Source organism: Vidua chalybeata, chromosome 27 (assembly GCF_026979565.1).
Source record: "Vidua chalybeata isolate OUT-0048 chromosome 27, bVidCha1 merged haplotype, whole genome shotgun sequence".
In the NCBI taxonomy this organism is placed as follows: Eukaryota; Metazoa; Chordata; class Aves; order Passeriformes; family Viduidae; genus Vidua; species Vidua chalybeata.
The window spans coordinates 3,239,337-3,266,815 of NC_071556.1; the positions used below are offsets into that span (position 1 = coordinate 3,239,337).

The 27,479-nt window shown below is 47.4% G+C and overlaps 1 protein-coding gene across 2 annotated transcripts; it reads left to right on the forward strand.

The window, feature by feature from the left end:
• Positions 1–90: 90 nt before the first annotated feature.
• On the forward strand, positions 91–27,217 carry PTBP1 (polypyrimidine tract binding protein 1). Of its 2 annotated transcripts, XM_053965665.1 has the most exons (15): positions 122–200; positions 4,001–4,031; positions 13,595–13,673; positions 14,173–14,345; positions 15,296–15,442; positions 16,265–16,435; positions 17,149–17,259; positions 17,565–17,739; positions 18,644–18,718; positions 19,957–20,102; positions 22,618–22,651; positions 23,159–23,251; positions 23,537–23,753; positions 23,988–24,065; positions 24,390–27,217. In XM_053965665.1, the coding sequence occupies exons 1-15, from the start codon at positions 193–195 to the stop codon at positions 24,520–24,522; spliced, it is 1,671 nt and encodes a 556-aa protein (XP_053821640.1). In that variant the 5' UTR covers positions 122–192; the 3' UTR covers positions 24,523–27,217. The 2 variants fall into 2 exon arrangements, with proteins under 2 accessions (XP_053821641.1, XP_053821640.1); XM_053965666.1 differs by lacking the exon at positions 4,001–4,031 and having other exon boundaries at positions 91–200.
• Positions 27,218–27,479: the final 262 nt, after the last annotated feature.

Below are 27,479 nucleotides of genomic sequence, written 5' to 3' on the forward strand. Positions count from 1 at the left end.
GCGCCAACCCCGGGAGGCGGGCGGCCACGCCCCCCCATCAGGGTGACAGCTCCGCCGGCCAATGGAGCGCCGGCGCGGGCGAGGCGGGCCGGGCGGTGCCGCCATTTTGTGAGTCTATAACACGGAGCGGTCTCGCTCGTCCCGCTATTGCGGCGCCTCCACTCCGCTCCCGACGGGTCGTCTCCGTGTGCAATGGACGGGTGAGTCCCGCCCGGCGCCGCGCCGGGGCCGCGAGCGGCGCTGCAGGGCCCCTCCCGTGGTGGGGGGCGCCCGGGTCGAGTACCCGCGCCGGGGGCTGAGGCAATACCTGTGGGGGGCCCACGGGCGCGGCCAGGGCGGGCGGGGGGGGGGCCTCGTGTGGGGGCCGCCCCCCCCCCTTGCCCGGACCCCTCCCCACGGGCGGCGGGGGAAGCGGGGGCGGGCCCGGTCCGCCGCCTCGTGCGAGCCGGCCCCGCGTGGCGCTCCCACCGCGCCGCGGGTCCCGGCCGGGGGAGAGCTCGGGGGTCCCGCCCGGCGGGGCTCCGGGGGTCCCGGCCGAGTGCAGCTCTGGGGCTGCCGGCCTGGGGGGCTCACGGGGACCCGTCGGGGCCAGTCCGGGGGCGGCGGTCCGGGAGCGCCGCGGGGGCGGGTGGGGGGCTCGGGCGCGGCCCCGCGGGGGTGGAGCGGGCGGGGCGGGCGCACCTGGCCGGGCGGCGGGCGGTGATTCACGGCCGCGCTCCCTCCCATTGTCTGGCGCTTCCGCGGGCGGGGGCGGGGGGGCTCTCGCTGGGTTCCTTTTGTGACCGGTTCTCGCTCGCCCAAGTTTCGCAGGGGGGGAGGAGGGCGGGCAGCGCTCCTTCGCCGCCTCACCTGACCGCCGCAGGTACAGCCGCGGGCCCGGCCCCGCTCCCGTTGTCCCGCGCAACTCCGGGAAAGAAAAACTTCCCTCCGCACGCTGGGACTCGGGGAGTTTCCAGAGCTCAACTTTTATCTTGGGCAGCGTCGATTCCTCTTTAACCACCGCCCGGCGGGGCCTCTCTGCGGCAGAGTTCGCTCTGAAGCGGCTGTTTTATCAGGGGATCTCTCTAGAAAACGAGCGCTCCGTGCTTCTTTTCTCCTGTCTGGCGTGGGGTTTTTTTTAGTGATGTGGTTTTTTGTTTCTTCTAGCGCGCAGTAGTTAAAATATTTCTAAAGGTCTCCGAGTAAGCAGTTTGTTTTCCCAGAGCCGTAAGTACGGGAAGCCCAAATTAGTGCCTTCTCGCTTTCTGCCTCAGAACACTGGTCTGGGCGTAGTCACATGTCTGGGCTTTTTTACACGCTGAAAAGGTGGCGTCTCAGTGTTGTTTTCATCTTAAAACCCATAAAAGTACTGTATCGTACAATTTTTGCAGTCCAGGATCCCTGTGCTGCTTTTAACCAGTTGCTCATTGTGTTGAATGATACTATTAAAAAAAAAAAAAAACAACAAACCAACAAACTCAACAAATTCTCAGCACATGAGATCACACATTCTAGCGGCAAAAATCGGTTTGTTATCAGCTGTAGTTTCAGGGAAGGCTGATGTAGGATGTATTGGGCGTGTTAAAGTAGTTGCTATTTGAATGTCGAAGTTGTAGTGTAACACATGAGACTCGGTTGCCCCATATCTTCTGTCGATCCCGGTGCAGGATCGATTTGCCCCATAAAAGTGTCTCCTGCTGAAACTTCAAAAGCTGCCTCGGAAAACAGTTTTAGGTTCTTGCTGAGTTGGCAGCGAGTGGCCCCTGGCTCAAGGCTACTCCCATCTCCTTCTCCCAAAAATGATCCTGAGCTGCGCCCAAATGATCCCCTTTGAATAAGTTGCTTTGTTAAAACATGCGAGGAGTCCTTATGGGCAATCCTGCTTTGGAAAATGACCTGGAGGTTTTACTGGTGCTGCTTAATTTTTCCACTTATTGCATAGGAATTATCCCATTTTTCCACGGGAAAAATAATTTTTATGCAGGGCTTTATTGCTTCTTCTTCTGGAACTCGGAAGAGTTTTAATCCTCTCCTGAAGGCTGATGTGCAGGACAGAAGGAAGTTTGGGATAATTTACTGAGGGGTGTGTGAACTGGAAAGACGTTGCACGTTTCTTGAATAAAAATTCTGAAATACTGTTTAAGCTTGTTTCCTGTGAAATGTGTTATCAAGTGGGTTACAACAATATCCCAGGAATCGATAGTTCTTGGCAAATACAACGATTCTTCCTGTTGCATACTTCTAAATGCCATCCCCTGCTAAGGCACTTTATGTAAAACATTTCCTGTGTGAGAGGCCCACAGGAGGAACAGGAAGTGGGAGAAACTGCTCTGGGGTAAGTTTGGGAAATGTGGGGCATTCCCTGTTCTTACTGTGCTTTGTTGGCAGTAGTTTTTTTAAGGTTCTGGAAATGCCTGGATTAGTGTTTGTGTGTTAGCTGTGGAATGTGCGCTGTGTTTGGGGATGCTGGTTCCTTGAAGTGCTCCACGCAGATGGGTTTCATTAGTTCATTAGAGCTGACCCTCGAGTGCAGCCAACCCATCTGCCCGGCGGGTCGGGCCCGTGCAGCGGTGTCAGACCCGGCCTTCTCCCAGGACTTGCCTGGAAAATACGGAGCTATCGCGTGGCTTCCCGCAGCAGCCGTTGCACTGGGCTGTGGCTCCAGCTGCAGAGCTGGGTTATGATGACACGGCAGGTTGGGGGGAAGAGGAAGTGTGAGGAGCTGAGCTGGCTCGCGCTGGGCTGCTTTTCTGGGGACACTCGAGCGGCCTCATGAGATCGGACAGGACTTTGGTGCGAGTTATGAATTGCTGCAGGAGGGGAGGCGAGCAAGAACTAGTAAATGCAAGATTTCTCACATTAAATCACCACGTAGAGTTGTTCTTGAGTACTTCAGGTTTCTTATTGCTGGTTCAAGAAGGACTGCCCTACCTGCTGGGTGTTCCCCTGCTCTGTGGAGCTGCTGCAGGTCAGTTAGCTGGCCACTGCTGCATTCTGTGCTCTGGAATTACGTGCAGCTCTTTGAGAGGAGTTGAACCAGGCAGGGTTGTGTCCATGGCAGTCCAAAGGGTTCCCTTCTGCTCTACATTTTGCGTTGCTGCTTTACAGGGGGTTGGAATTTATTACCAAAAAATCCAATCACCAGTGCAAGGGTATAACTAAATTCTTAGGCTGCCTGGAGCACTCCCATGAAACAGTAACATGGAGATGCTCTGAGGCTCTGGAAGATCACCCTGGTCCAACATGCCAGGCTGCAGGCAAGTCATTCTGACTGCATTGGTGGACATTGCTGTAAGGAGGTTGTGGTATAGAGTGTTCAGTGCTAATGGGATGTGGTGTGGTGCTCTTTTTCATCTTAGTTAATCAGAAAGTCTTCATTTTAGGAGGCTTAAGTGTCTAAGGTAGAGTTTAATAACTTGTTTTTTTTGTAGAATTGATAGAGGAATCCGATGTAGGGCGTACCCCAGGCTGGGATTGCCTCGACCTCTCGGCACTCTTGGTCTGGCCCTGCTCTGGCAGTGCTGGCGTGGCATGAGGGCTGCTGTGAGCCCTGGCTCCTTCTCTGCTGGGACACAGTGGGCTCTGTCCCTGGGACCACCAGAGCTCTGGTGTTGGTCTCTTCAGCCGTGCTAGAGCCTGGCCAGGGCTCTGTGGGTGTCAGGGACAGGAACCTCAGAAGGGGATGTTGTTGACAGAGCTGCCTCGTGATGCTTTTCCTCTCGGTGTGGTCAGAGTTGAGGTCACGTTGCTGGGCTCAGGGGGGTTCACCCCCACCCCGTGCCCTTGCAGGAGGAGCAGGTGCTGCCGTAGGGAGTGGGAGAGCTGCAGTTTTCTGGCACTGCTGGGTCTTGGGTCTCCACCATCACCATCTAATAATTTTTCTTGTATGAACTGTCCTTGGCTCACCTGCAAAGACAACTGTGCACTTTGACTTGCTTTTTTCTTACTACTGTAAACTATGCTGGATTTTTGTGGCAAACCTATCTAACTTTTTTAATCCTTTTCTTTCTTTTTTCTACAGCATTGTCCAAGATATAACAGTTGGTACAAAGGTAGGCACTTCTCACTTTTTCTCTCTTTTTACACTGCTCAGCATCTGACCTGGTTTTAGCCTCATCAAATGTAGATCTTCAGCTGTAAAGGGTTATTTCTGGTACCACATAAATCGGTTTTAACCAGAAGGTAATTCAGTTTCATGTGCATTTAAAACTTATGATATGGCTCAGCATTTAGCTCTTGTCATTTAGGCATTGACGATCAACTTTATTGCGCTTAGAAACAGCCCTTTCCCTTGCTAAAATGTCAAGCCATGCTTGTTACTTGTGTGCTAGACAATGCTTCTCCATGAAGAAACTGGTCCTTTTCCTTTGGAGAAATCCATTTCCTTTGTTTGTGTGCATTCCTGCTCGGTTATATGTCAAAAATCCTTCTGCCACAAAAGGGAGGGTTTAGCAGCTGATTTTTATCTCCTGTGGGTACAGTAAACATGACCTTTGCCCTTCTGGTCTCAGATTTGGAAAGGGCAGCCTTAGCCCTAAACTCAGAGTGCTGACAGGAGGCTCCTTATCGGCCGCGGGTGGCAACAGGCGTCACGTTCACGGGATCAGCACCGGTGCCGTGAAACGCCGAGCTGGAATGTGCAAGGCCAGAGTGGGCTGAGGGGTTAGGGTTTGATTTGGCCAATGTTGTAACTCTGGGGTCAGGACTGCAGTGAACTCAGCCCTGTGTGTGTGTTGGCTGAGCGGCACATGGGGAGGCCAAGAGCTGACCAAGAGCTGCCAGAGACCGAGAGCCACGAGTGGCCACTTGGAAGGGTCAGGGAAGTGATGCCGTGGGATGGGGCTGATGTGGAGCAGAGCTGGTGCACTGGGAGCACCAGCAGCCCTACAGAATGGGCTAAGAGCATCACACAGGAAGTGCTGCTGACCAGCAGAGCTTTGTGTTGGAAGTACTTCTAGAATGAGCTGTGTTAAGCACAGACAGCCTGGCAGTGCTTTGGGGGTCTGAAGGGGCTCTAACAGGTGTGGGGAAAATGTCGCTCCTACTTTTACTCCTGCAGGAATTTCAAATTTGAATTAATGATAGTGTCTGGTTTGAGTAAAAATGCTGACTGATGCAAGGAGCTCAGTTTGCCATCAGATGCGAGGAGGAGAGGCTTGAGCCTGGACAATAAGGTTGGTTAATAGTTCATAGTCATTATGAAAGGTGGACCAAGGCATCCCTAGAGCAGTTTGATAGAATGTCTGCTGGGAGACTGGTTAATGTCGGTTAAGGTCCCCTGGTTTTTAACAATGTGTAATTTGTAACTTTTAAAAGTGGTTTTACATAACTAAACTTAACCAGGAAGCTTCTGAAACTGTAGTTGTAGATCTCAGTGAAGCTTGGAATTTTGAGGTGTGGGATTGCCCGCCTCATTGCCGCCTGGTTGCAGTCAGATGAGGTCTGGGAGCAATCCCCTCCGAGTGTCTTCACCTCTGGCATGGGACAGCGTTGTACCCATGGCTGTGCTGGCCAGCAGGTAGGGAGGGGTGAGACTAAATTGTGCATGGAACATGAGGTTTCTTGTCAAGTCAGACAAGGCAGGTTTAAAGGAAGTTGAATCTAAATTTAAAGAGTGGCAGAAGCAAGGAGGAAAGCTGAATCGTCTTGGTAAAGGTAAGCTTTCAACTGATTTTTGCTGTAGCCACGTTATCTGATTGTGTTTAAGTCATTGAATATGCAGGTGTAGCTCTTGTAATAGGATTCCCTTCGTTAGTGCTTGGGTGTAATGTGTCGTGAGTTTCTGTAGGTAAATTGAAGTCTGTGCGCATCTGAGAGCAAAGTGAAGCTTCTCCTGTGCTCCCATCCTCTGCCTGGGTAAGCCATGTCAGACAGCTTCCCCTGCTCTGGGATCCAGCACAGACTCAGGTGTCCACTCTGTCACCTGTGCTCACGAGAGCTTCCTGGCTGAACTACCAAATCACACATGGAGATCGGAGCTGGAAAATGGTTTTTAATCTGAGGTGTAAATTTACTTATTCCTGATGTGTATGTACACAGAAGGTAGGAATTTGTTTGGGTGTTGGAAGATGACAGTCCCCAAAATCTGTCAGCTCTTGCCATGCTCGGTGACATGCTCCTGAGCCCCCAGTAACCTTGTCCATGATCTGATAGTGTGACTGGAATGTCCCAAAGCTGGCTCAGACAAGTAGGAAAAGTGCCTGTGACTCAAACCACTGCTGAGCAATGTGTCACAGCAAACTCCCAGTGGCTTCTTGGTGTCTTCTTGATGTGAGTGCTGAGCTTAACTTGAAGACTTTATGAAAGTTTTTTCAGTTTGCTCAACATTATTGCTTTAAAAGGCAGACTGCTGGCTTTTAAAAAATTTTCTCACATCCTTAATTTACATATCAAGAGTATTTACACCCACTTATTAATTTTTCTGAGGTCTTAATTAAATTTAGTTTCTTTAACTTAAGAAGCCCCCAGGTGTTCCAAGGGCTTACTCTTCTGAGTACTGTACTGCCCAATGGTCTTGTTTTTAATCAGGTGTAATTGTAGTAGCTATTCCAGGCTCCTTAGTTTAAAGTATGTGAGTTTGTTTAGGAAGCTCATTGCCATTCTGGTGTGGGGATTCCTGATGCACAGCCTTCTGGAATGTCCTGCAGATCAGAAACACATGATCTAAGACTTACTACTTCCCATAATTTCACTGCTGTCTGAAAGGGAAGAATGTATGGCCCTAAGATGGAGGCATGGTGTTTGAGCTCTGAGGTGCTCTTTGACCCTGCAGTTGCCTCCTGCAAGTAGTCTGATCAAGGTCTCACTCTGTTGTGTCTCCTTGCCCTTTGTTTAATTTCCCTTCATATCACTGTTCCTTCACACTATGAGCAGGACTAGAGAGAGGATGAACTGTGACACGTCGCTGTTCTTTAAGTGAAATTGCATTTTGGTGATTGGAAAAGTCTCAGAATAGTTTAGGTGCTGAATAATCCCCATACTTTCTTGGCTAAGTCCAACTCTGCTTGGAAGATTTCCCTTCCAGAAACCAAAAGTACAGTTGTGTGGTGTTTGAGAAGTTAATTTTTAAAACAGGCTTTGCTGGAGTGTGATACAGGCTGACTGCATAGAAGTGATTTGTGGTGAAGCCAGGATCTTTGCCATGGGAACAGTAATTATGGCTTCAGGCAGTGGGCCAAGAATGTTGTGAGGAAATTCCAGTCCCCTCCTATGGTTTTAGTTAGAGGCTGCAACAAGCTGGCTCTTGTGGCCTCCCCATCAGGCGTGAGCACACATGGAAACCACATGTCAGTGGCAGGGGACAGGGATGGCAGTGGCTGCTGGGTGGCATCAGGTCATTGGGTGTGCCAAAGAGCTCCATCTCACCTGAGAGTGCTGCATGCTGCTTTGTGCACCTGGGTCTTCAAATCATACATCTGTTAATAAAATGGTTTTAGAAAATACTGGATTTAAACCTCAGGCCTGTTTTTACTTCAATCTGTGATGATTAAAAAAGAAAAAGAGGAGAATATTTAATACATGTGAACTCACTCAACTGCACATTTTTAAGTTGTAGGGGTGGACTCTGGTCTCTGACATCTGTTTCAGGTACTGTCAGACTGGAAGACATAGGTATGCTGGTGCTACATTTGTTGTCCTCTCACACCAGCAAGAAGAGGAAGTATTATTTATTTACACATTCCCCATGGCTCTGGTACAACTCTTTCAAGCTTCCTGTGAGAGCACATTGAATGCTGTGCCCAGCTGGGCCAGTGTTTGAGCCATCCCATTTGTGGTGCTGCCTCTGCACAGCCGCAGTTCAGGTGCAGTTGTGCTGCCTGGAGAGCTCCTGCTAAACCCCTGTGTTCCACTGGCCCCCTGACAGATGGGGCAGAAATATCCTTCCATGAGTTCTGTGTTCCTGGAGTGACTCATCCAGCACTATTTCTCCCTGATAGGATTTCTTTTGAGCTTTGCCAAGGCCTCTCTGCTCCGTGGCAATGACTTGAAAACTCAAGGTTGAGTAGTTAAATTTCAGCTTGGGAGCGGTGGATCATAAAGCCTGGGCGTGTGCTGCCCTACCGAGCCAGCATGACTGCATTGCTGCAGCACTTGGAGTTTAGGAATTTTGGGCTATTTAAACTGGCCACACCTTTTATTTGCTCAAAGGGCAGGTTTGTTTCGCAGGGTGTCTCCATAGTAGCAAAGACTTAGAAAGAAAGTTAGGAGGGGCTGACGGATGAGTGGGTTGAGGATCCGGCTTTGCTGTGAGGCTGCTGTGTGCTCGAGCTCTAGTAGAGCTCATTTCCAAAGCACACGGGGTGAGCAGGTGCAGCACTAGAGGGTCTGGTGGCTTTTAGGAGCTCCAGGGCCTGTCTGCAGCCTCTAGAAACGGTGCTGGCACTTGCAGCAGAACTGTGTGAGGAAACTGCCATGCTCTGACTGTCTCACCCAGCTTCAAAGGGGCCGGGAGCGTGTGTGTGCCATTGGGGATCCCAGTGGGGAGCTTGCCATTGGCTGCTTTGTAGGGATATCAGCCTCAGTCTTGTCCAGGCAAGAGGGAGGCTGTAACAGTTTTAAAAGCCTGAAGTGGCAGGTGACTGGTGTTGGCTGAGCAGAGCGTGGGTTGAAAATAAGTGTCCCCTGTGCCTGCCAGATAGGCTGATGCCTCTGCCACAGATCCACTGTCTATGGAATATGCTGACTGCTGGGTTGGACTTAATTTGATTAATGGTATATGTGTTCTTGTGTTTGAATTGGTACATCAGCCATGGACAATTTAGTGAACTAAAGTGATCCCAGCTGCTTTGGTTCTGATCAAATGATAAATTGTGTGTCCAGTGTGTGAGTGACATCGAAGTGGGAGCAGCGTCACACTGTGGAATCTTGAAGCTGCTTTGTGTTGGCCTTAACCTCCCAGCTTCCTGGAGACTGTTGGGGATGCAGGTGTGTGTGTTCTTCAGAAGTGTTTCACAAAAAAAGGTGACTCATGGTTTGTTTGTGACCCAAATTGGAATGTTTTTCACACTAAGTGACTAAAGAGTGCTGGAGGCAGGAGAGGGGAATAGAGGGGAAACATAAGTGAGCTATGCTGGACAGGAGTCTTTGGTGGAAGGCAAGGAAAACTGGCATCCTTCCTAGTAGTTTAAATTTAGTTCCATTCTTGAATCCCTCAGCAAAAAATGTTGGAATGTAACATGAGTGTGATGATGATGTCATCAGACTGGATTTCTCTTAATAGTTTCTTCACAGAGATTTGAGCTGTGAACTGAAGGATCAGAGCATTCCTGCGTCCCTCTGGGACTGACCTCGGACAGCCCCTGATGAGCCTCCTGCTCCTCCTGTGCTCAGAGGCATTTTCTTGCCTCTTTGATCAGAGGGTTTTTGTGAGCTCAGTGGTCTGACTAATTTTTTAAAAAATATTACAGTGGTCTTTTATTGGCTCTACAATATTTTTCTAAATGTAGAGAAAGTACAACAATGCCCATGTGCTCTGGCTTCTTACAGGACAGATTTCTTTTGATTTCTTTTCAGAGGGGGTTTCCAGGTGCTGCTGTTTCCTGCTTTGCTTTCTGTAAGTGTCTGTTAGCCGATGGCCTGCTTGCCTCCAAAATCCACCTTTTCCCTCTCAAAGTACTGCTATCCCAAGTCTGTCAGAGCAGTGTAAGGTGCTCCACATCCAGAGACAGTCCTGCTGTTCTGTAGGGCTTCCTCATTGAAGCATGGAGAGAAACAGCTTTTTGTAGATCTTGAGCTTGACCAGCCTGTGGCGTCTGGCTTTTTTGGTCATTGTCCCCTTTCTTCCCACATGGTCTTTTTGCCTTTGCTTTAATTTTGCTTTCTGCCTGAAAGTTGATTAATGTCATGTGTTTGACTTGAAATTAATATTTTTATGGTGGTTTAATTTGTGTTTGCTGCTAACCTTTTGCACAGGCAGGATGCAGTTGACTTACTGTAATCCATTTAAATAAGTGCTGGATCTTAAGTAGATGAAGGATTATATAGGGCAGCTGGGAATTTCTGTAGCACTTCTAGGTGTGCTGATAGAAGCTGAGACAATCTCTGGCTTCATTCCAAAGTATTGTAAGCCAGGTAAAATCCTACCAGCAGTGAGGCAGTATGTAGTGTATGTGAATGAGCTGTTGCTTTTTAAGTAAGAGCCTGGACAGACTAAAAATTCTTAGGCTTTACTTGTTAAAACTTTAAAGCAAGGCAAGGCTTAGAGTTTGGGGCGTGGTCAAAAATACAACTGTGGGAGATATGAAATGTTAAGCTGTACCTTGCAGCAGCCTGCCTCTCCCTGAGTCTGAAAAGAGAATGAGGGAATTGTTGGCAGCAGGGCTGCCTGGAGCACGGTGTGTGATTAAATTAGTGCAGCTTGGGCAAGGAGCCTTCTGTAGCCAGGAGCATCAGGCCAGAGGAGGCTGCTGGCATGGAAACCCCTCCCAGCAGGGTTTCCCTGGTGCCAGTGTGCTGCTGACTGGGGATTTGGGTGGTGGAAACAACCCTACCCTGCTCTAGGTAGGATCTGGCTGTGTAACTCCAGAAGTGGTGGTTGTTTTCAGTCAACAGGAAGAGGAGATTTGTTCGTTCAAATGAGGAATTTGATGTGCTGCGAGTGCACTGTGGCTTGTGTTAATCTTGTCATAAAAATACCAGCTGTGAAAGAATGGCTGAGCAGAAATGTCAGTGTAATTAATGGCTATGTGAGCAGGGATGGGAGCTGGGGGTTGGAGAATTGTGTCTTGAAGTGCAGCTGGGCCTCCCCGAGCGACTCGGAGAGTGAAACTGGGAGAGAAGAAGTGCTGTGAGTGGATAGAGGTGAGCACCAAGCACCCTCACAGCCCTTGGCTGGGTTTCTTCCATTTTAAACTTATATAAAACTTCAGAATCATTAACTTCTCTCCTGTCTTTCCCAGTATAATTCAAAATACCCCCTGTGTGCATTGTTGGTGAGAAACTCTTTTAAACCTGTTCAACCAACCAGGCTTGCTTTGGTTCCTCTGCCTCTACTGACTTGGGTACTTGGTATGAAACATTTGAATTTATACCATGGTTTTAAAGAAACTCTTTAGTGTATCTAACATGTACTGAAGGAAAAGACAGAAAAGAGTCTAGAAAGAGACTGGTGATCCCTGCAGTATAAGGGCAGAGAGCTGATGGAGGCTGTTGAGTGCTCATTACTGTGGGCATGGTCTTAGAGAACTGTGTTTCAGTTTGCCTCGAGTCTGGTAGTTTCAAAAAAGCAACTGTTTCCTGTGGTTATCCGATATCAGCTCCAACAGGAACGGAGGAAGAGCACCCGCCGATGAAAAGTCATGGTTCGTGCAGCTTCCTTGTGCTGGGGAGGCATGGGCATGGCAGCACAGGGTGACCACTGAGGCTCCTTGGGCCTCTGAGTCTCTCCTCTCACACTTCAGCAGCCACTCCTGCACTGGGAGATGTGGGGAATAACTTCGGTGTGACTGCACAGTACTACATGTACCATCTTTAAATTTCTGTGTATAAAGACTTTGGAATAACTGCCTTTTTCCAACCATGGCAGTCTTCCCTCCTCGTTTGCATGTACTTCCAGCTGGGAAGCTTACAAATTGACTGCTGCTGCTTTTGATGTTGAACAATCATCCCCCCTCTGCCTCCCGGCTCTGTTCGCTCTGTTCGCAGTGGGCAGCACAGGCTGTCTCCAAGATAAGAGGGGAGTGGATTGGAAATTGCTCTCCTTAAAGAGACATGGACATGTGGAGCCTGGCTGCAGTGACATCCTTGTCTGTGAGGAAGTTCTCAAATACACAAGAAAATGTGTATTTTAAACAAGCCATTAGGAAAGCTAAATTCTTTCCATAATGGTATAAATGCTTGTTTTTCCAGTTTATAGTTTCTTAGTGTTGCCTCCATGAGAGCCAAATATGTGGCTCATTCTCCCAGCGTTTCCGTGATGGATTGCAGGAGCTGCCCACTATGTTTGCACAGACACACCAATTTGTACTGGAAGAGTTCTGCACGTGCAGAATTTTACAAGTTAATATTTAAGATGTTTTAAAACATTCAAGTCCCGTTAAGTCCTGATGCAAAGGCCTTCATGAAGCCAGAAACACCTGATTATGTGGGTAGGGCTGTGCTTTGGTGAGCGGTTGTTGTCAGTAGCTGCCAGGTGTATCCCTGGCCATGGCACAGAAAGCCATACCTGGAGTGGCAGCAGCAGTGCAGGCACAAGAGTGTTCTAACAGCAAACCAGAGGATTTTTTCTAGGCTTTGAATTATGCCTTAATTTGAGTCATCAAAGGATGGGATCACAGTCTAATAGCCTCCCAACCCAGCTTGCCTCTTGCTGCACTCAGGAATCGAAGTGCTAATTAGAACAGCTGTTAAAAGGCCCATTCCTAATGACTGTGCCATGTGAGGAGGAGGAGGCCCAGGCCAGAGCCTTGGTGGGAGCTGGTCAGTGCTTGCAGGTGACCAGCAGCAGCTCATGAACCGCGGCTTGGAGCCTGGCCTAGTTCTCATCTTCGGGACATCAAAGTCCTTGAAGCCTCTTTGAAGAGCTGGCAGTGAGTAGTCAAACGAGAAATTCAAGATTTGAGGGGGAAAGAAAAAAACCTAAACTGTGTGTCTGTAGCTGGGTGTTCTGGGGCTCTCAGTGACCTACTTTCCCAGCCTGTCTGCTGGGGGAGTGCACAGAGCTTTTGTTGTTGCACAGCTCCTGTTTCTGCAGGTGCCACCAGATACAGGGCGTGTGGAAGATAAGGGTTTCTGGTGCCATGGTGTGGAGCAGGGTACGTTTCCATTGAGGTGGGTGGAAGCTGCCAAGGCAGGGATGAGTTCTGAGCTTTTTTCTGTGGATGAAAGCTTTTTGGTGTGGCGCCTCTGTGGAAGAGTAATGTATGATAAAGTGCTCTTGTGTGTTAGATCTATAGTATCGTGTTTGCTCCCAGTTTACAATGGAATTTGAAATCTTCCATGTAATTTACTTGAAATTAAGCCATGCTAATTGTAAGATGTGTATGCAAGTATAGATTGTCTACAAAGCCATTCATAGGCATGTTTGCTTTTGTCTTAGTAGAGGTTTTTTGTATCTAATACTTGGGTTGAACCAGTCCTGGTCAGTTGAAGTGGTTTAGGTGTCTTTACAGGAAATGCTGTATCAGAAGATAGCTTCTACCAGGTCAGGACGCTCCAAGCCCTGCCCAGCCTGGCTATGAACACTTCCAAGAATGGGGCACAAAATGCACAGCTTTGATTCATAACTGCCAAGTCATTCCCAAACAGTTTGGCAGCTTCAGAGTGAAAAATCTGTGGGATGGGAGTAGTCAGAAACCTGTTTTGCCACGTATGACAGGAGAATGTGCCTGTTGGTGCACAGTGCTGTGTGTAGTGGCTTCACACAACTCAGCAACACTCCAGCCCTGAGATCCCTAATGCTGAGCTGAAAAGAGATACTGGATAGTGCTGCTCCATTACCAAACTGGATCTGACTGATATTTAATTCATGGAGGTGAGCTTTACTGCTCACTCAGTGTGTTTTCACTTACACTTGTGTTCAACTTCTCTCCAGCTTTCTCAGTTGTTCTGCTTTAGGAGTGCCTGGATAGAATTGAGTAAAATGCTGTCCATTTATCTGTCATCTGTTCTCTTCCAGCGGGCAGCTGAGGAGCTTTTCTCTCCTTGTGTTACTACTAACGGACCCTTTATCATGAGCAGCAACTCTCCTTCTGCAGGTAATACTGCATGGAAACAAGCACAGCGATTTATAAGTACTGCAAGGAGGCCTGGATTTTCCTTCTTAGTCATAATTTTAAAATCTCTTTTAGTACTTACTAGGCCTTTTGTGGGACAGTACTGAATAATAATAATAATAGATGTCTGTCAACAGCACTAGGCCAGGTGGAAAGGAATAAAGCACCAGTCTGGGGTTAGTGGCTCAGACTTGCACTAAAAATATGGCTGGGTAGGTGTGTGCTTTACACAAACTAGGAAATGGCCACTGGGGAATTGATTCCATTGTAGTGGCATTTGGCTGTGTCACTCCCATCGTGTAATTTGGGGGGAAAAAAGAGTAAAACTATGTATCTTCAGACTCAAGTTAACTTAGACTATGGAATTCCCCTGTAATAGTGCAGTAACTGGCTGGGGAGCAGAGCCTGTGGGTCAGCAGTGGGAGATGGATGCTTCTTTTTCCAGACCCTTCTCATCAGCAGTAATTCTTGCTTCTTACAGCTAATGGAAACGACAGCAAAAAGTTTAAAGGTGATAACAGAAGTGCCGGGATCCCATCCCGAGTAATCCACGTCCGCAAGCTCCCCAGTGACGTCACGGAGGCAGAGGTCATTTCTTTGGGCTTACCCTTTGGCAAGGTCACCAATCTTCTGATGTTGAAAGGAAAAAACCAGGTATTGTCTCCATAACTGGAAGCATGGATTGTGTCAAAGGCTTGATAAGTTTGTCATCAGGAAGCCAGCTCCAAGTTGTTTAAACAGCTGCCATGTGTTACAAGTCAATAACTCCTGCATACTCCTATTTTACTTTTCTGTGATTATCCCATGAGCTGTAGAAAATACCACTTTCAGGCTGCAGAAGGAGCTCAGTCCATAATTACAGGTTGTCACTTATAATTAGCGTTATTCCTGGTTTGGAAATTGCAGGCCAGGGATTATTTGAACAGCAGTACCATGAGTTGGCCTTTTTCACTCAAGCTTGCTTGACAGCTGAGTTACCACTGTGTAACGTGGCATATTGAGGACACCTTTACAGATCTAGTAAATGAGCTGGGTATGGCTGAAATACTCTTGGGTAATGCAGGCGGTGTGCACTAATTTGGTAACTAAAATTGTCTTGCAAATTAAGGAGTAAAAAAGCAAGCCAACTTTAATAATTGCTTAAAATATTGTCTTTAATCTTAATTATGCAAAGGTGCCTCTGATATATTGCATGGTGTGATTATATGCAAGTCCTTACTGCAGTGACTTGCTACAATCCTTTACGTTTCTTTTCTGAAGGAGAGAAGCCTCTAAGGGTGTGGAGCAATGGGGGGGCTTCCTGCCCTCTAGAGAAGTGAAGAGGCTGGATTGTTGCTCTATTTTTATGTTCTTGCAGACACTTACATCTAAGTACACACAGCATGGAGATCTTAGGGTGAGACTGAAGCTTGGTATTAAATCAGTCTGGAGAGGGAAGATCCTGATTTGTTCTACTTATAGTTGGATTTTAACCAGTTCTGTGTGCACAACCACATGTGTAAATGCAGTTGTGAAAAATCAATCCCGTTACGGCTCTGCCGGAGGTTCGGGGTGACCTGGTGCTGTCCTGGTGTGACGTGTCTGTGTTGGGTTTCACTTCCCAGGCTTTCATAGAGATGAACACAGAGGAGACAGCCAACACCATGGTGAACTACTACACCACAGTCACTCCGGTGCTCCGGAGCCAGCCCATCTACATCCAGTTCTCCAACCACAAGGAGCTGAAGACAGACAACTCTCCAAACCAAGCAGTCAGTTTGTTCTCTGCATTGTCATCCCAGGGAGGGGGGACACACAGCCAGATCTCTGCTGCTGGCTTGAGATCCGTGGACTTGAGTAAAATCTGGTGCTTTAGGATGTTTGTTTCTAATGCTTAAAAGATTTTTATCAAGTGCAGCCATGATGGGCAGAACTCACCTGTGGTAGAGCACAGCCTGGTGCTGGTAGGTGCAGCTTTGAGGTGGCAGCACCTGAACCCAGCAGGTCTCAAGGATCTCTGCACCACATGCTCTGCAGAGGGGAAAAAGTTCCCTGAGCTGAAACTAGGAACTTTTTGAGCTGATTGCAGTCAGGATCAGAGCAGCCAGTGCTGTGCAGATGGAATGCTGCTGTTGGGTGCCTCTCACAGCTGGAGCATGAGAGTTCTGTATGTTAGGGGGCTCTGCAGAACCCCCAGGCACTTCTCACTTCCGGATCCCTGTGGCAAATGTGCATCAATCTTTCAATCTCGTCACCTTGTCTAGGATTCTGGAGATGGATTCAGAAAATCCCTGGTTTTCTCTTTTTCTAAAAAATGGGATAATATTGCTGCATCAGTTTATGCAGAGCAAGGTTTTGCCGTAGCATAGATACTGCATGGTTGATTTAGTTGGTATTTTTGCCTTGCCCTTACTGGTTGGGGTGGTCTTTATGGGCACTGTATCAAATGTGCCCCAGCCTTTGGAACTGCACATGGCTGTTCTGCTCACTGCTGAGTCCAGCAGGCTGTTTGCAGAGAGGGAGCTCAAGGAGAGCTGACTGTGTGGTTTTTCGAAGCAGAAGTGTGGGTCTAACAGCTTTTTTTGGTCCTGCAGCGTGCCCAAGCAGCTCTGCAAGCCGTGACCCAGGTGCAGGCTGGGGCTGTGGCGCTGGCCGCCACGGCTGCGGCCGTCGATGCAGGGATGGCGATGGCTGGCCAGAGCCCTGTCCTGAGGATCATTGTGGAGAATCTCTTCTACCCTGTCACTCTAGATGTTCTGCACCAGGTAAAACATGTCGCCACAACTGCTTGAAGATTGTCCTGGAGGAAGGGGCAGCAGCGAGTGGTGTGTTGGTGTAGTTGCAAAGTCTGTGGTTTGTGTTGGTACAATGCAAGTTCTGTACAGAGCTATCAGACTTCTCTGGAGACCATACACCTGCAGGAGATGCTGCTAGTTTTAACCTCTTGCATTATTTTAATTCCCAGATATTTGAGTCCTGGTCCATTTTATTGGGTCAATTACAGTTCTTCAGGTTATCTTTAAGTTTTAGCAAAAGTAGCTGCTCCTCATCCCTCTGCTGGGGCTGGGGAAACATACACGTGTCCAGGAGCTATTTAGGCAGTGGCCATTTCGGAAAGTTGCCTCTGTCTGCTATGATTGCTTAATGTTATCTTCATGTTTAAACTGCAAGCTTGACTGCATTTAAGAATTCCTGAAATTCCTGGAAGAGGTTGAGTTCCTGAAGGTGTTTGTGAATATGCCTGTTTAATAACCCAGAATAAACATACTGTACTTAGGGAGCAGTTCAGCCACTCTGGTGTGTTCTAGGCTGATGCCATGATGCCAGTCAAGCAATGCCCACAGTGTGGTTTAAAACCTTCAGTGCTGCAGTTGAAAGCTGACAGGCTGAAAAGACTTTTGTTTTTGCTTGTAATAAGAGATCAATATGAAATTATCTTACTAGAAATGTGATAAGATACGCAAATATTATCTTGCAGATCTTTTCCAAATTTGGTACAGTGTTGAAAATCATCACATTCACGAAGAACCACCAGTTTCAGGCCCTGTTGCAATATGCTGACCCCATGAGTGCTCAGCATGCCAAACTGGTGAGTGCTGCATACCTGGATTACTCTCAGTTGGGTTTGCCTTGTTTAATCCAAGCTCAGGGTGGGCATCAGGGTGGGCTGACACCAGCATTACCCCAAGGACAGAGCATGAGTGGGAGGGATTTGCTCCCATATGTGACTTGGAGGCTGCTGGAGGGGCTGAATGAAGCAGAGCTGTCTCCACATGAGATACCTGCTCTCAGGTGGAGCTGTGGGATGGCCTAACACCTCCTCTCTCCAGAGAGCAATTGCTGTGAGCTTGGTCTAAATGCATTTGGGTGAGGGCTGGTTTTGTTTCCTCGCAGTCTCTGGATGGACAGAACATCTACAACGCCTGCTGCACGCTGCGCATCGATTTCTCCAAGCTCACAAGTCTCAATGTAAAGTACAATAACGACAAGAGCAGAGACTACACCCGCCCAGACCTGCCCTCTGGAGACAACCAGCCCACTCTGGACCAGACCATGGCAGCTGCTTTTGGTGAGTGTTCAGCAAGTGGGAACAGGACAAAGCCAGCTGATGGGTGTGTGTGTGTGTCATGGTGAACCCTCCCACCCGCACCCCCCAGCTTCTTTTCATTCTCACTGTGCTCTGAGAAGTGCTTGTTAGGCCTGTCCTTGCAAACACCACCTGGGCTCAGCTCTTTCTGAGGGATATTTTTCCAAAAGTGTCTTATCTTGCACTGACTGTTTCTGTCTGCGTGCATACCCTTTGCATATTTACTATAGCAAATCTGAAAACTAGGTCAAGTTATAGTTATAATTTAGGCTAAATGCTGTTAAGTGTTATTTCTCTTACAGATTGTTACAGTTAAGCTCTAAATTTAGATATAAGTCAAGTTAAAGTACTGTTAAGTTGAAGTATTGTTGAGCAAGTAGATTGAATCTTGCCAATGAATTTTGCCAATTGTTGTGCTTTGTAGTTTAATATTAAATAGAACTTTTGCTTATAGCCCTGTTGGTGATTTTTTTGGGTAATCTCAAGCACAGTCGTTTGGGACTGCGTTTCAGGAGAAGGGGAGGGGATGTGTCATCCTGGTGTATTTGGTCAAAAACTTTGAATAGAGTGTAGCTGAGGCAGAACATTTGGGGATCATTGAGGAACAGATTAGTGCCAAATCCCGTGGTCGGTGCCTCTGGTGCCACCTGGTGTTTGCCCAAGAACCGTTTTGGTGATCTCTGGAAGTCCATTGTTATGTGAGAGGCATTTTTGAATTGCTGGTTGTGTTTTATGGTTTAGCTTTCAACTAAATGCTTCTGTTGAAGGACAGATCAAGACATTTTGGCTGAGTTTAGGGAGGTTTAGGTTACTATTACGCTGTTCTGTGAAGTTTAGAGTTTTCCTACTCTTGGGCATCTTTTTATAATGTGTTTGTCTTTCCCAGGTGCCCCAGGAATAATCTCTCCTCCATATGCTGGAGCTGGCTTTCCTCCTACTTTTGCCATTCCTCAGGCTACAGGTAGTGTATTTCATAAGTTGACATTTTATGTAGGTTTTTCTGTAGCTGAAGCATCTTCCAAAGTAGTGATGGTTTTGTTCGGGTTAGCCATGTAAATTCTAAATACTGGCATTTAGACATGGAAGGGACTGGTGATCCAGTACATCACCTCAGCTAGGAATGCTGTGTGCAGCTGCAGCACCTCTGGGCAATGTCCTGGTGATGGGAAGAAAATGCATAAAGTGGGATGGGAGAAACAGTAAAGGCAAACTTTGAAATAATGTGGGGTAGTGGTAAGGAGATACAATTTCTCGAGCTTTGAATTTCCTCATGTCATTACAGAGATTGGGACCTCTATGTGACAGCTGTAAATGTGGTCAGAAGCAAGGAATCTGTCATTTTTTTTTTCCTAAATATTTTGAGAAAGTTGATATTTAAGGTGAACTTTGAAGTTCACAGCTCATGCTGTAGGTAACAGATCATTGCTGCTCCCAGAAGTAGCTGAGAGTCTGAAAACTGGAGGTGCTGAACATGCTTGCAGGAGTGCCAGCCTAAACAAGCCTTGCTGGGGTTTTCAGCATTCCAAGCCATGTTGGCTCTCTGGGAACATGATGGAATTTCCTTGCTTATGACAAACAAGCAGAGTGGGCTGTTGAGGCATTGCTGTTTTGGTAACATCCAGCCCTGCTGAGGAAACAAGAAGGGCTGCTTTGGGAATTAATCCATGGAATTGACTACTAGCAGTTGTTTCTTGAGCTCTAAAGCTCTTGCCCTTGAAGGGCTGGTACAGGAGGTGCCAGCTGGTACTGGGAGCTGTCTAGGAATGCCTGTCAATCCAGCTGCAGTGGTTCCCACTCAGGAGAGCTTGGGTGATGGTGGCACAGGGTACCTGGTGGTTGCATGCGTGATGAGAGCACGTTGTGCATGCCCTGGTTGGACAGACCCTCCCCATGCCTCGTGTGTGACACCTGCCCTGCACAGCAGAGCTGAGGCTTTGTGCTCATCCGCTGCTTGTGAAACACGCTCGAGAGTGCTGAGGCACCTGCTCAGCACCAGGCACTGCAAGAGCAAATCCTCCTAGAATCCAGAACATTTCCTGCAGCACCAGAAGCGGAGGCTCCTGTTGCCCTTAGGATTACATGGGCACTTTTGGGAATGATGCATGGTTCAGAGAGTGTGCTGTTCTCCCTTCTGGTGCAGCAAATACACTAGAGTACGTTCTGTTAATTCTTTACTGGTTAATATTCTTTAATTTCCAGGCCTGACAGTTCCAAGTGTTCCTGGAGCACTAGCTCCTTTGGCTATTCCAGCAGCAGCTGCGGCGGCTGCAGCAGGACGGATTGCCATTCCCGGCCTGTCTGGGACAGGGCACTCCGTGCTGCTGGTTAGCAATCTGATCCCAGAGGTTAGTGCAGTCCTGACTTTACTTTTTTTGTTCTCCTTCCTGTTATCTCTGCTTTCACTTTCTGAACACGGATTGGGCTGAAATTCATTGAAAGTGAAGTCCTGCTGTATCCAAAGGAAGCGGCACCGCTAGAGCAGCCGCTGCCGTGCTCTGACAACCCCAGGTGCAGGGCAGAGCAGTACTCTAGTTGCTGAAGGGAAATGGGAAAGTCCATCTCAGATTGAAATTGCTCTTCCTTGGTTCAAAGCCAAGGTTGCTGCCTGCCTGCTCTTGTCCCCCAGAGACTACAATGCCTGTCCCTTCCTCCCTCTTCTGTGTGGAGTCTCCCCACCATTCCCATGGAGTAGTGTCGTTTGGGTCACAGAAAATAGCCATGTCCATTCCTTTTCTTTGGCATGTTGTAGTTTTTAATACATTAATTCAGAACTACAGAGAGGCTTCATGCTGACCTTTGCTCTTTCTGTGTAGTGTCTGGATCCCTGCTAGCTTGACCTTGTACCTGTGCAGTATTTCCTCTGCCATGTGCTTGCACATTTCCCCCTTCCAGGATTCCTGGAAGTTTTTCCTTAGCTAAACCCCTTAACAGCTCACAGTTTACATTTTCAATTCTGCTTAACTGAGTGAGTTGAAATATTTGGATTTCTCTAAAAATAATGGAAGTAATATCTGAACAAAAACCTTGTTTAATGAAAGACAGCACCATAAGGGAATTGGATACGGGGGGCTTGAGTTTTCCTTCAGTCAGCCCCTGGATCTGGTTGGATTGAATGTGTAGAACCTCTGGTGTTCAGCAGAGTGATGAGGCTCTGCTGAGGAGCTGTAACTGGTGGGACTGTGCACACACGTTAATAGCACTTTGCGAAGCTGTAAAACTTACCAGTGATGGCAGAGTCACCACAAAACCTCTTTGGATCAAAGGGGAAGCCTGGATGTGATGAATGATCAAAATGTTTTTAACTCTTAATGAGATGAACCAATTGGATCATGTTTCAGACTGCTCTTACCTGTCATTGCTGTTCTCTCCAGGGCATGAAATAACAGCAGGGGCTGTGGAATAGTTTTGGGATTTGCTGCTTGTGCTGCCTGGAAACTGCTCTGCCATTCCAGGGACTCTCATCTCTGGTTTGTTCTACCCTGATAATTGCAGGCATCATTATACCTGACCAGTGTGATGCTTCCAAGTGTGTTTCCAGGAAGCTGTTGGGTGCCTGGATGGTAGTGGCAGGACAAGGGCCTGTGCTGCACCTCTCAGATTTCTCACAGCTCTGTTCAGGCAGGAGCAAGCAGTTACTTCATGCCCTGTGGTTTTTTTTGAGGAGCTCTTCACTCTCCATCCAGCTTGTCTTTGGGCTAGAGAGACTTTGGGACTTGGACTGAAGCTGTGAACTAACAGACATGAAACTTTTTCCACTGCCTGTATAATCAGTGTTGTAGAAACTTACCTGTGCCACAACCAGTTAGTAAAGAGACAGTATTGCCTGGAGTGACTGCTCTGCCATGGGGTTTTCCTGAGTGGGAATCATGGGAGCTGAAATGGCTCCATTTTTTCTTCCACAAGAGTGGGAGCAGTCCACACATTTCAGCTCGTGGTGACCCTGCACTTTGGGTTTCTGCACGGTGAGGTCAGGCCACAGAGCAGGAAGGGAACAGTCCTCTACAAACAAGGTACCAGCTCCTTATCTGAGTGTTTCCAGCAGACCTTGGAGTGGGATTTGTGGCAGTACAGCTGCTCATCCACGTGATCTGTTTGTTTAAAGCAGTGGTTGATATCCAAGGTGGACGTTCCTTGTTTCTTTCCAGCCAAGTATTACAGCACGGATTGCTTCCTGCAGTTCCTGACCCCAAAGCAGCAAATGAAGCTGTTTGTGACTTGGTCCATGAAGTCAATAATTGTAAACAGAGAAAATAATTTAGTCGAAGTTTAGGGAATGCCATTGCAATTGAATTGGTTATTGCAGCCTGTTGCAGTCACTCTGGGGGGATACTGTCTCTTACTCCTTTGTATATCTGAAGTAAAAATGCCTTTTCTTTATCATTGTGTTCCACTAGGTAAAACCTATTAACTGTTTCTGTAAGCAAGTTATTGTATGTAGAATTCTATAAATCTGACTGATGGAACACTACATATTCCTTATGTATTTACTGACCTGTGTTTTTTGCTACTTTTTTCTTTTCTCCCCATCCCTGAATTTTTTTTCTTCCCCCGATCCGGAATTTCTTTGCCAACTGACTGCACGGTACTTCTGCTTCCTGTTGTTGCTTGAAACAAAAAAATAAAAACATTCCCCTTCCAAAAAAAAAAAAAAAAAAATAAAACAAACCCTGCTCTTCGGAAACCAACCTGCCCTTCAATATTAACCATCTTGAAAACTTCATCATCCATCAACCAATTTCGCCATTTCCTGCGGGGACTCTGCCCTTCCTCGTTGTGGACGATTTGTGCAACCTCGCTCTCCCCTTCGATTCCTTACCTCTTCCCTGTCCCTCCGCTGCCTTGCTCTGCTGTTCTCTAAAGAGAGTTACACCCCAATGCCTCTTTATTCTTTTCGGTATGTTATTATTCACACTTTTTATTACCTTGTTTTTCATTTATTTGAGATTACTTTTTGATACTTCAGAAATGTACAGTTTGCAGTTTGCTTTTTTTTTTTTGTTTTGTTTTGAATGCATAATTTTGGTTTTACATTGTTTACTTAGTTTGCTGTTTAATTTAGTTTGCTTTTGGTTTTGGTTCGGTTCTGCATGGGTTATTGCTTTGCATGTCTTTGATAAGAGTTTTAAATTGTGAGAGCATGCAAAATTGTCCAGTCTCCTGGCAGTAAGATTTTGGCTTTTTGCTGAAACCCAATGTCTTTTCTTTAATGTATTGTTCCATTATTATTCTGCTATATAAGAATTCCCTTAATTAGAGCAGAATATTGTAGCCATGGTTGGAATGAGATCAGTTCTGGTTGGGAATGGATGTTTTTGCTGTTGGATTGATTAGCTGATGTTAAGTTGAATTAGACTTTTTGTTTCCCTGCCTAAGACTGTTCTTGTTTCCTCCCTCTTTGAAGGAGTCTATGGTGATGTGCAGAGGGTGAAGATTTTATTTAATAAGAAAGATAATGCCCTGGTTCAGATGGCCGATGGGAATCAGGCCCAGCTTGGTAAGCTTGGCAGGGTCAGACTCTGGGCAGTTAGGGACAAAACGGGTAGTTAAAACTTTATTTTTGGCACTTTCTTCTCTTCCAACGGAAGACCCAAATGTATCCAGGCCTTGTGGGGTGTGACTGTGGGGCAGCTCTGGGGCTGGGGTGGCTCGTGGGTGCGAGAGGGAAGTAGGCAAAGAACACGGTGAAGCAGAGGGACCCTGCAGGGTGTGGTGTCTGCAGTGAATTCATGTCTGGACAAAGCTGAAGTACCCTGCAGTCAGGTCTGTCCTCCCCTTGCAGCCATGAGCCACTTGAATGGGCAGAAGCTCCACGGGAAGCCGATTCGTATCACGCTGTCCAAGCACCAGACAGTGCAGCTGCCCCGTGAGAACCAGGAGGACCACGGCCTGACCAAGGACTTTGGGACTTCTCCTCTACATCGTTTCAAGAAGCCAGGCTCCAAAAATTTCCAAAACATCTTTCCCCCTTCTGCCACTCTTCATCTGTCCAATATTCCGTAAGTATCTGCAGGGAGAGTTCCTGTGTGGCTGAGTATTGAAGTGTTTGCAGCCTCGGTGTGAGGGCAGCTCTGTGTTTGCTGTCAGGAGAGCTCACCCAGCTCCCTGTTCCATTGTCTTGCCATGCCAAGAGGCTGCTGGTAGGGAATTTAGAAAACTCTCATGAAAATTAGTTTTTCGAAATTACCTTGGTCTGTCAACGTCTGTTTGACTGGGAAATTTTTTTATTTCAGACCTTCAGTAACTGAAGAAGACCTTAAGTTGTTATTTTCAAGCAATGGTGGGATGGTCAAAGGATTCAAATTCTTCCAGTAAGTGTTCTGTATTATATCCTCTCCTTCCTCTGGGCTTTTCATATGGGAAGGGTGGAAGTACTTGGTTCCAGTCAAAAGGCTCAAAGGTGAGCAGAATCCTTACTAACAGTGTTTGACTGTGGAATGAAGAATTCCTGAGTAACCTTGGGTTGAGCACTGAATGAGCAGGAGGGCTACATGTGCTTGCCACAGAGATACTCCTCTAACGAGTGTGCTGCAGGTACCTGGGGGGTTCATTCTTTGCTAGGTGGGAGAACTTGGATCAAGTTGGGGAAGCTCCTGCAATGGAATTAAACATGCCTGAAACTTGTGTCTTGTCAGGAAGGACCGTAAAATGGCTCTGATCCAGATGGGTTCTGTGGAAGAAGCCATTCAGTCTCTCATTGACCTCCACAATCATGACCTGGGGGAGAACCATCACCTGCGTGTGTCCTTCTCCAAGTCCACCATTTAGAGCTTGGGAAGGCCTGAGTAAAAATGGACTTGACTTAAAACCTCTGGGGTTCAGCCTTGACCTTAAAGGGCTGGACACCAGGGTTTCAACTTCCATCATTCCAGAAAAAAAAAAAAAAAAGCCACTTTAAAATGCAGCTGAAGTGACCTTAAAAGACCAGAGATTTTATTTTTTTAAAGAGAAATCAGTTTACCGGTTTTTAAAAAAAAAAAAAGAAAATTAATTCCTCTTGCTAACCTTGCGGTGATGGGTAACAATCTTGACTGTTCCAATAAAAATCACAAGTTCAAGTTTACACAATGGAACCTGCTCTGGGAAATTCCCCTCCCATCCTGCTCCTCCTCCCCCAAAAAGCAGATCCAAACAAGTTTTATCAGGTTTCACATTGATGCCTTTTTTAATTTCCTTACCCATCCATGCCTTGAAAGACCTAAAACCACTGTGTGAATTCACTGTAGCGCCTTGGAGTCAGGATTGTGGTGACCAGGAGCTCCCAACCTGCCCAGCACAACACTCGGTTGCGTTGATCCCACCTTACCTGTGCACCTACTGTCCTGTGCCTTAAACTTTCAACTTCTTTGGGGAAAACATCCGAGCTGCAGGGAGGGGATGGGCAGAGCTGAGGGGGGGAGTGGCTCTGGCTGACGATCAGCTGGGGGAGCTGGCAAAGTGAGTAAAGGAAATTTTGGGCTGTGACTCAGGGCAGTTGTTCTCCGCTGCCCCGTGTGTGTCTCGATCTCCACGTGTGCCCTGTGCCACTTCCCAGTCTGCTCGTGGGTCATTGCCACCTGCAAGCTCAGGTGGGAGTTACCTGAGAGCCTTTGTGGCTGAGCTAAGGTCTGGGTGGGGGAGCATTCCCAAGGCCAAATCACATTCCAGTGTCAGGAGCGAGCCCGCGGGCTCTGCCCTCACAGAGCATTGGCGAGGGACAAAAGAGCTGCTGTGGGACACTTGTGAAGATGAATCAGAGTTTGTCAAAATTGTGTGTGTATATACCTAAATGCTTGGCTAGGATTTGGAGAATCCTTGGATACCCCACAATTAGAAAGGTGCCTGCAAGAGGTACCTTTGTGCCCCTAATTGGAGATTAACGAGGCTGCTGTAGCTCCGCCGTCGTTCTTAGAGCATGTCTTCAGCATTTGAGCTTTTGTTTGAATCCTTGTATTATACTTTGATGCCGTTGCTGTCCTCTGTGCCTAGCAATATTTCCAGTTGACCAAATATTCTAATCTCTTTATATGCAAAAGAAATAGTTTTAAGTACCTTTTATAGAATGATAAGATGGTATAAACGTAATCTAAATTTACTCCTTTGTGGTATTACCCGTGTATACTGTACTTTATTTTCTTTGTTTTGTAATTGAAGCTGTAGGGCAGGAGTAGTTTCCAGGCTGAGGTCGTGGCTGAGGATGAGCAGAGCCGAGGGTGTGAGAGAATGAGCACAAAACAGCTCAGAAATAGAAGGAAAAGGACCCAGGCTAAAGATTTTTTTTACCTTTTGAACCTATAAGCCCAGGTGTTGTTCTAGGAAGGGAATTTATTAAAAGTAGAATGCAGCAGATCAGTTTTTCCCAATGATACAACAATTTTTATTTTTTTTCTGGCTTACAACTCTTTCCCGGGCCATTCTGCCTTCTATTCCGTGTGATCCGATGTTGCCTTACATTTCCCTCTAACCTGCAACCTGTTCGGATGCAAAATAACAAGAATCTTGTACTTTTTTTCAGGGTTTTTCTGCAAATTGTGGACCAAAGTTTGTTTTTTAATTGTCTTAGTGTTGCAAGTTCTGATTTCCTTGCTTGGTGTGGGAGCTCTTGACTTGCCTAGCACTGAGTGTTTGGAAAAGTCTTAACTTTCTGTAGTTCCTCCCTGGACTCTCAAGGATATGAATTATGCTGGAGAAGCATGTGAGGTCCGAGTGAGGGTCTGGCTGGTGCTGTGGTGTGCTGGGTACCCCTCAGGAGGGCAAGACCCCCGCTGACAGCATCACCCCAGCTGCTCTTGGGTACCTCTAAATCTCAGTGAGCTGTGCTGGAGCCAGGGATCTGCCCCTGCAAAGCTCCCCAAGGCCCTGCCAGCATCCTGCAGGAGGGCACAGCCAGGGGTCTCTGTGGCTGTTGGCTCGTCCCCTCCCTAGTGAAACACCTCCCACAGGGGACCCAGCCCAGCAGCACTGGGGTGACTGGTCAGTGCCCCCCATCACCCTCCCCAGCGCTGGGGAGGCTCCCGGGGCCGGGCCCCGGCCGGGACACTCTGGGTGTCCCATGGAAATCACAGATGGATTTGGGGTAACCAGGCCCCCAGCACGGCGGGTGCTCCCTTCGGATCCTGTCTTTGCATGTAAAGAATGTGAGTAACTAAGGGTGTACATATTTATAATTTTTTTATACCTGTTGTAAGACATGAGGGGCAGCAAAACCCAGTTTTTTATGGTGACCAGATGTATTGTATATTTTGATAACAGCAATTCCAGGTTCAGTATTGTGGAAGGTGGGTGGGGAGGGGAAGTGTACACACCATCAGAATTCCATTGCCTCTTTCAAAGAATGTTTGTAATGCAAAATGAAATGAAATTAAAACTATTTTATAACAACCTTTGTACCTTTCTGTAGCTCCATTATTTCCTGTTGAGATTGTAGAAGCAGTTGGTGCCCAGTCTGTACTTGTGCTTTCAATAAATTCTTCTGTATCCTTCACTCCTGATCTTCCTCCTCTTTATTGTGCCTGTTTTGCTTCTGATTTTTCCTTCTCATGTAATTCCAGCTGCCTCATTTTATTTAACTTTGACTTTTCACACACTCTGGGCTGGCAGTGCGTGTCCCTGTCTCCGTGGAGCCATGGGATGGGGTCTGGCCCTCCGGCCCCTCGGTGCCAGGCTGGAGCCCAAGGCCTGAGGCTGCCGGGCCCTCACTGATGCCCTGCCTGTGTCACACTCCAGCACTTTGTTACTTCATGTTC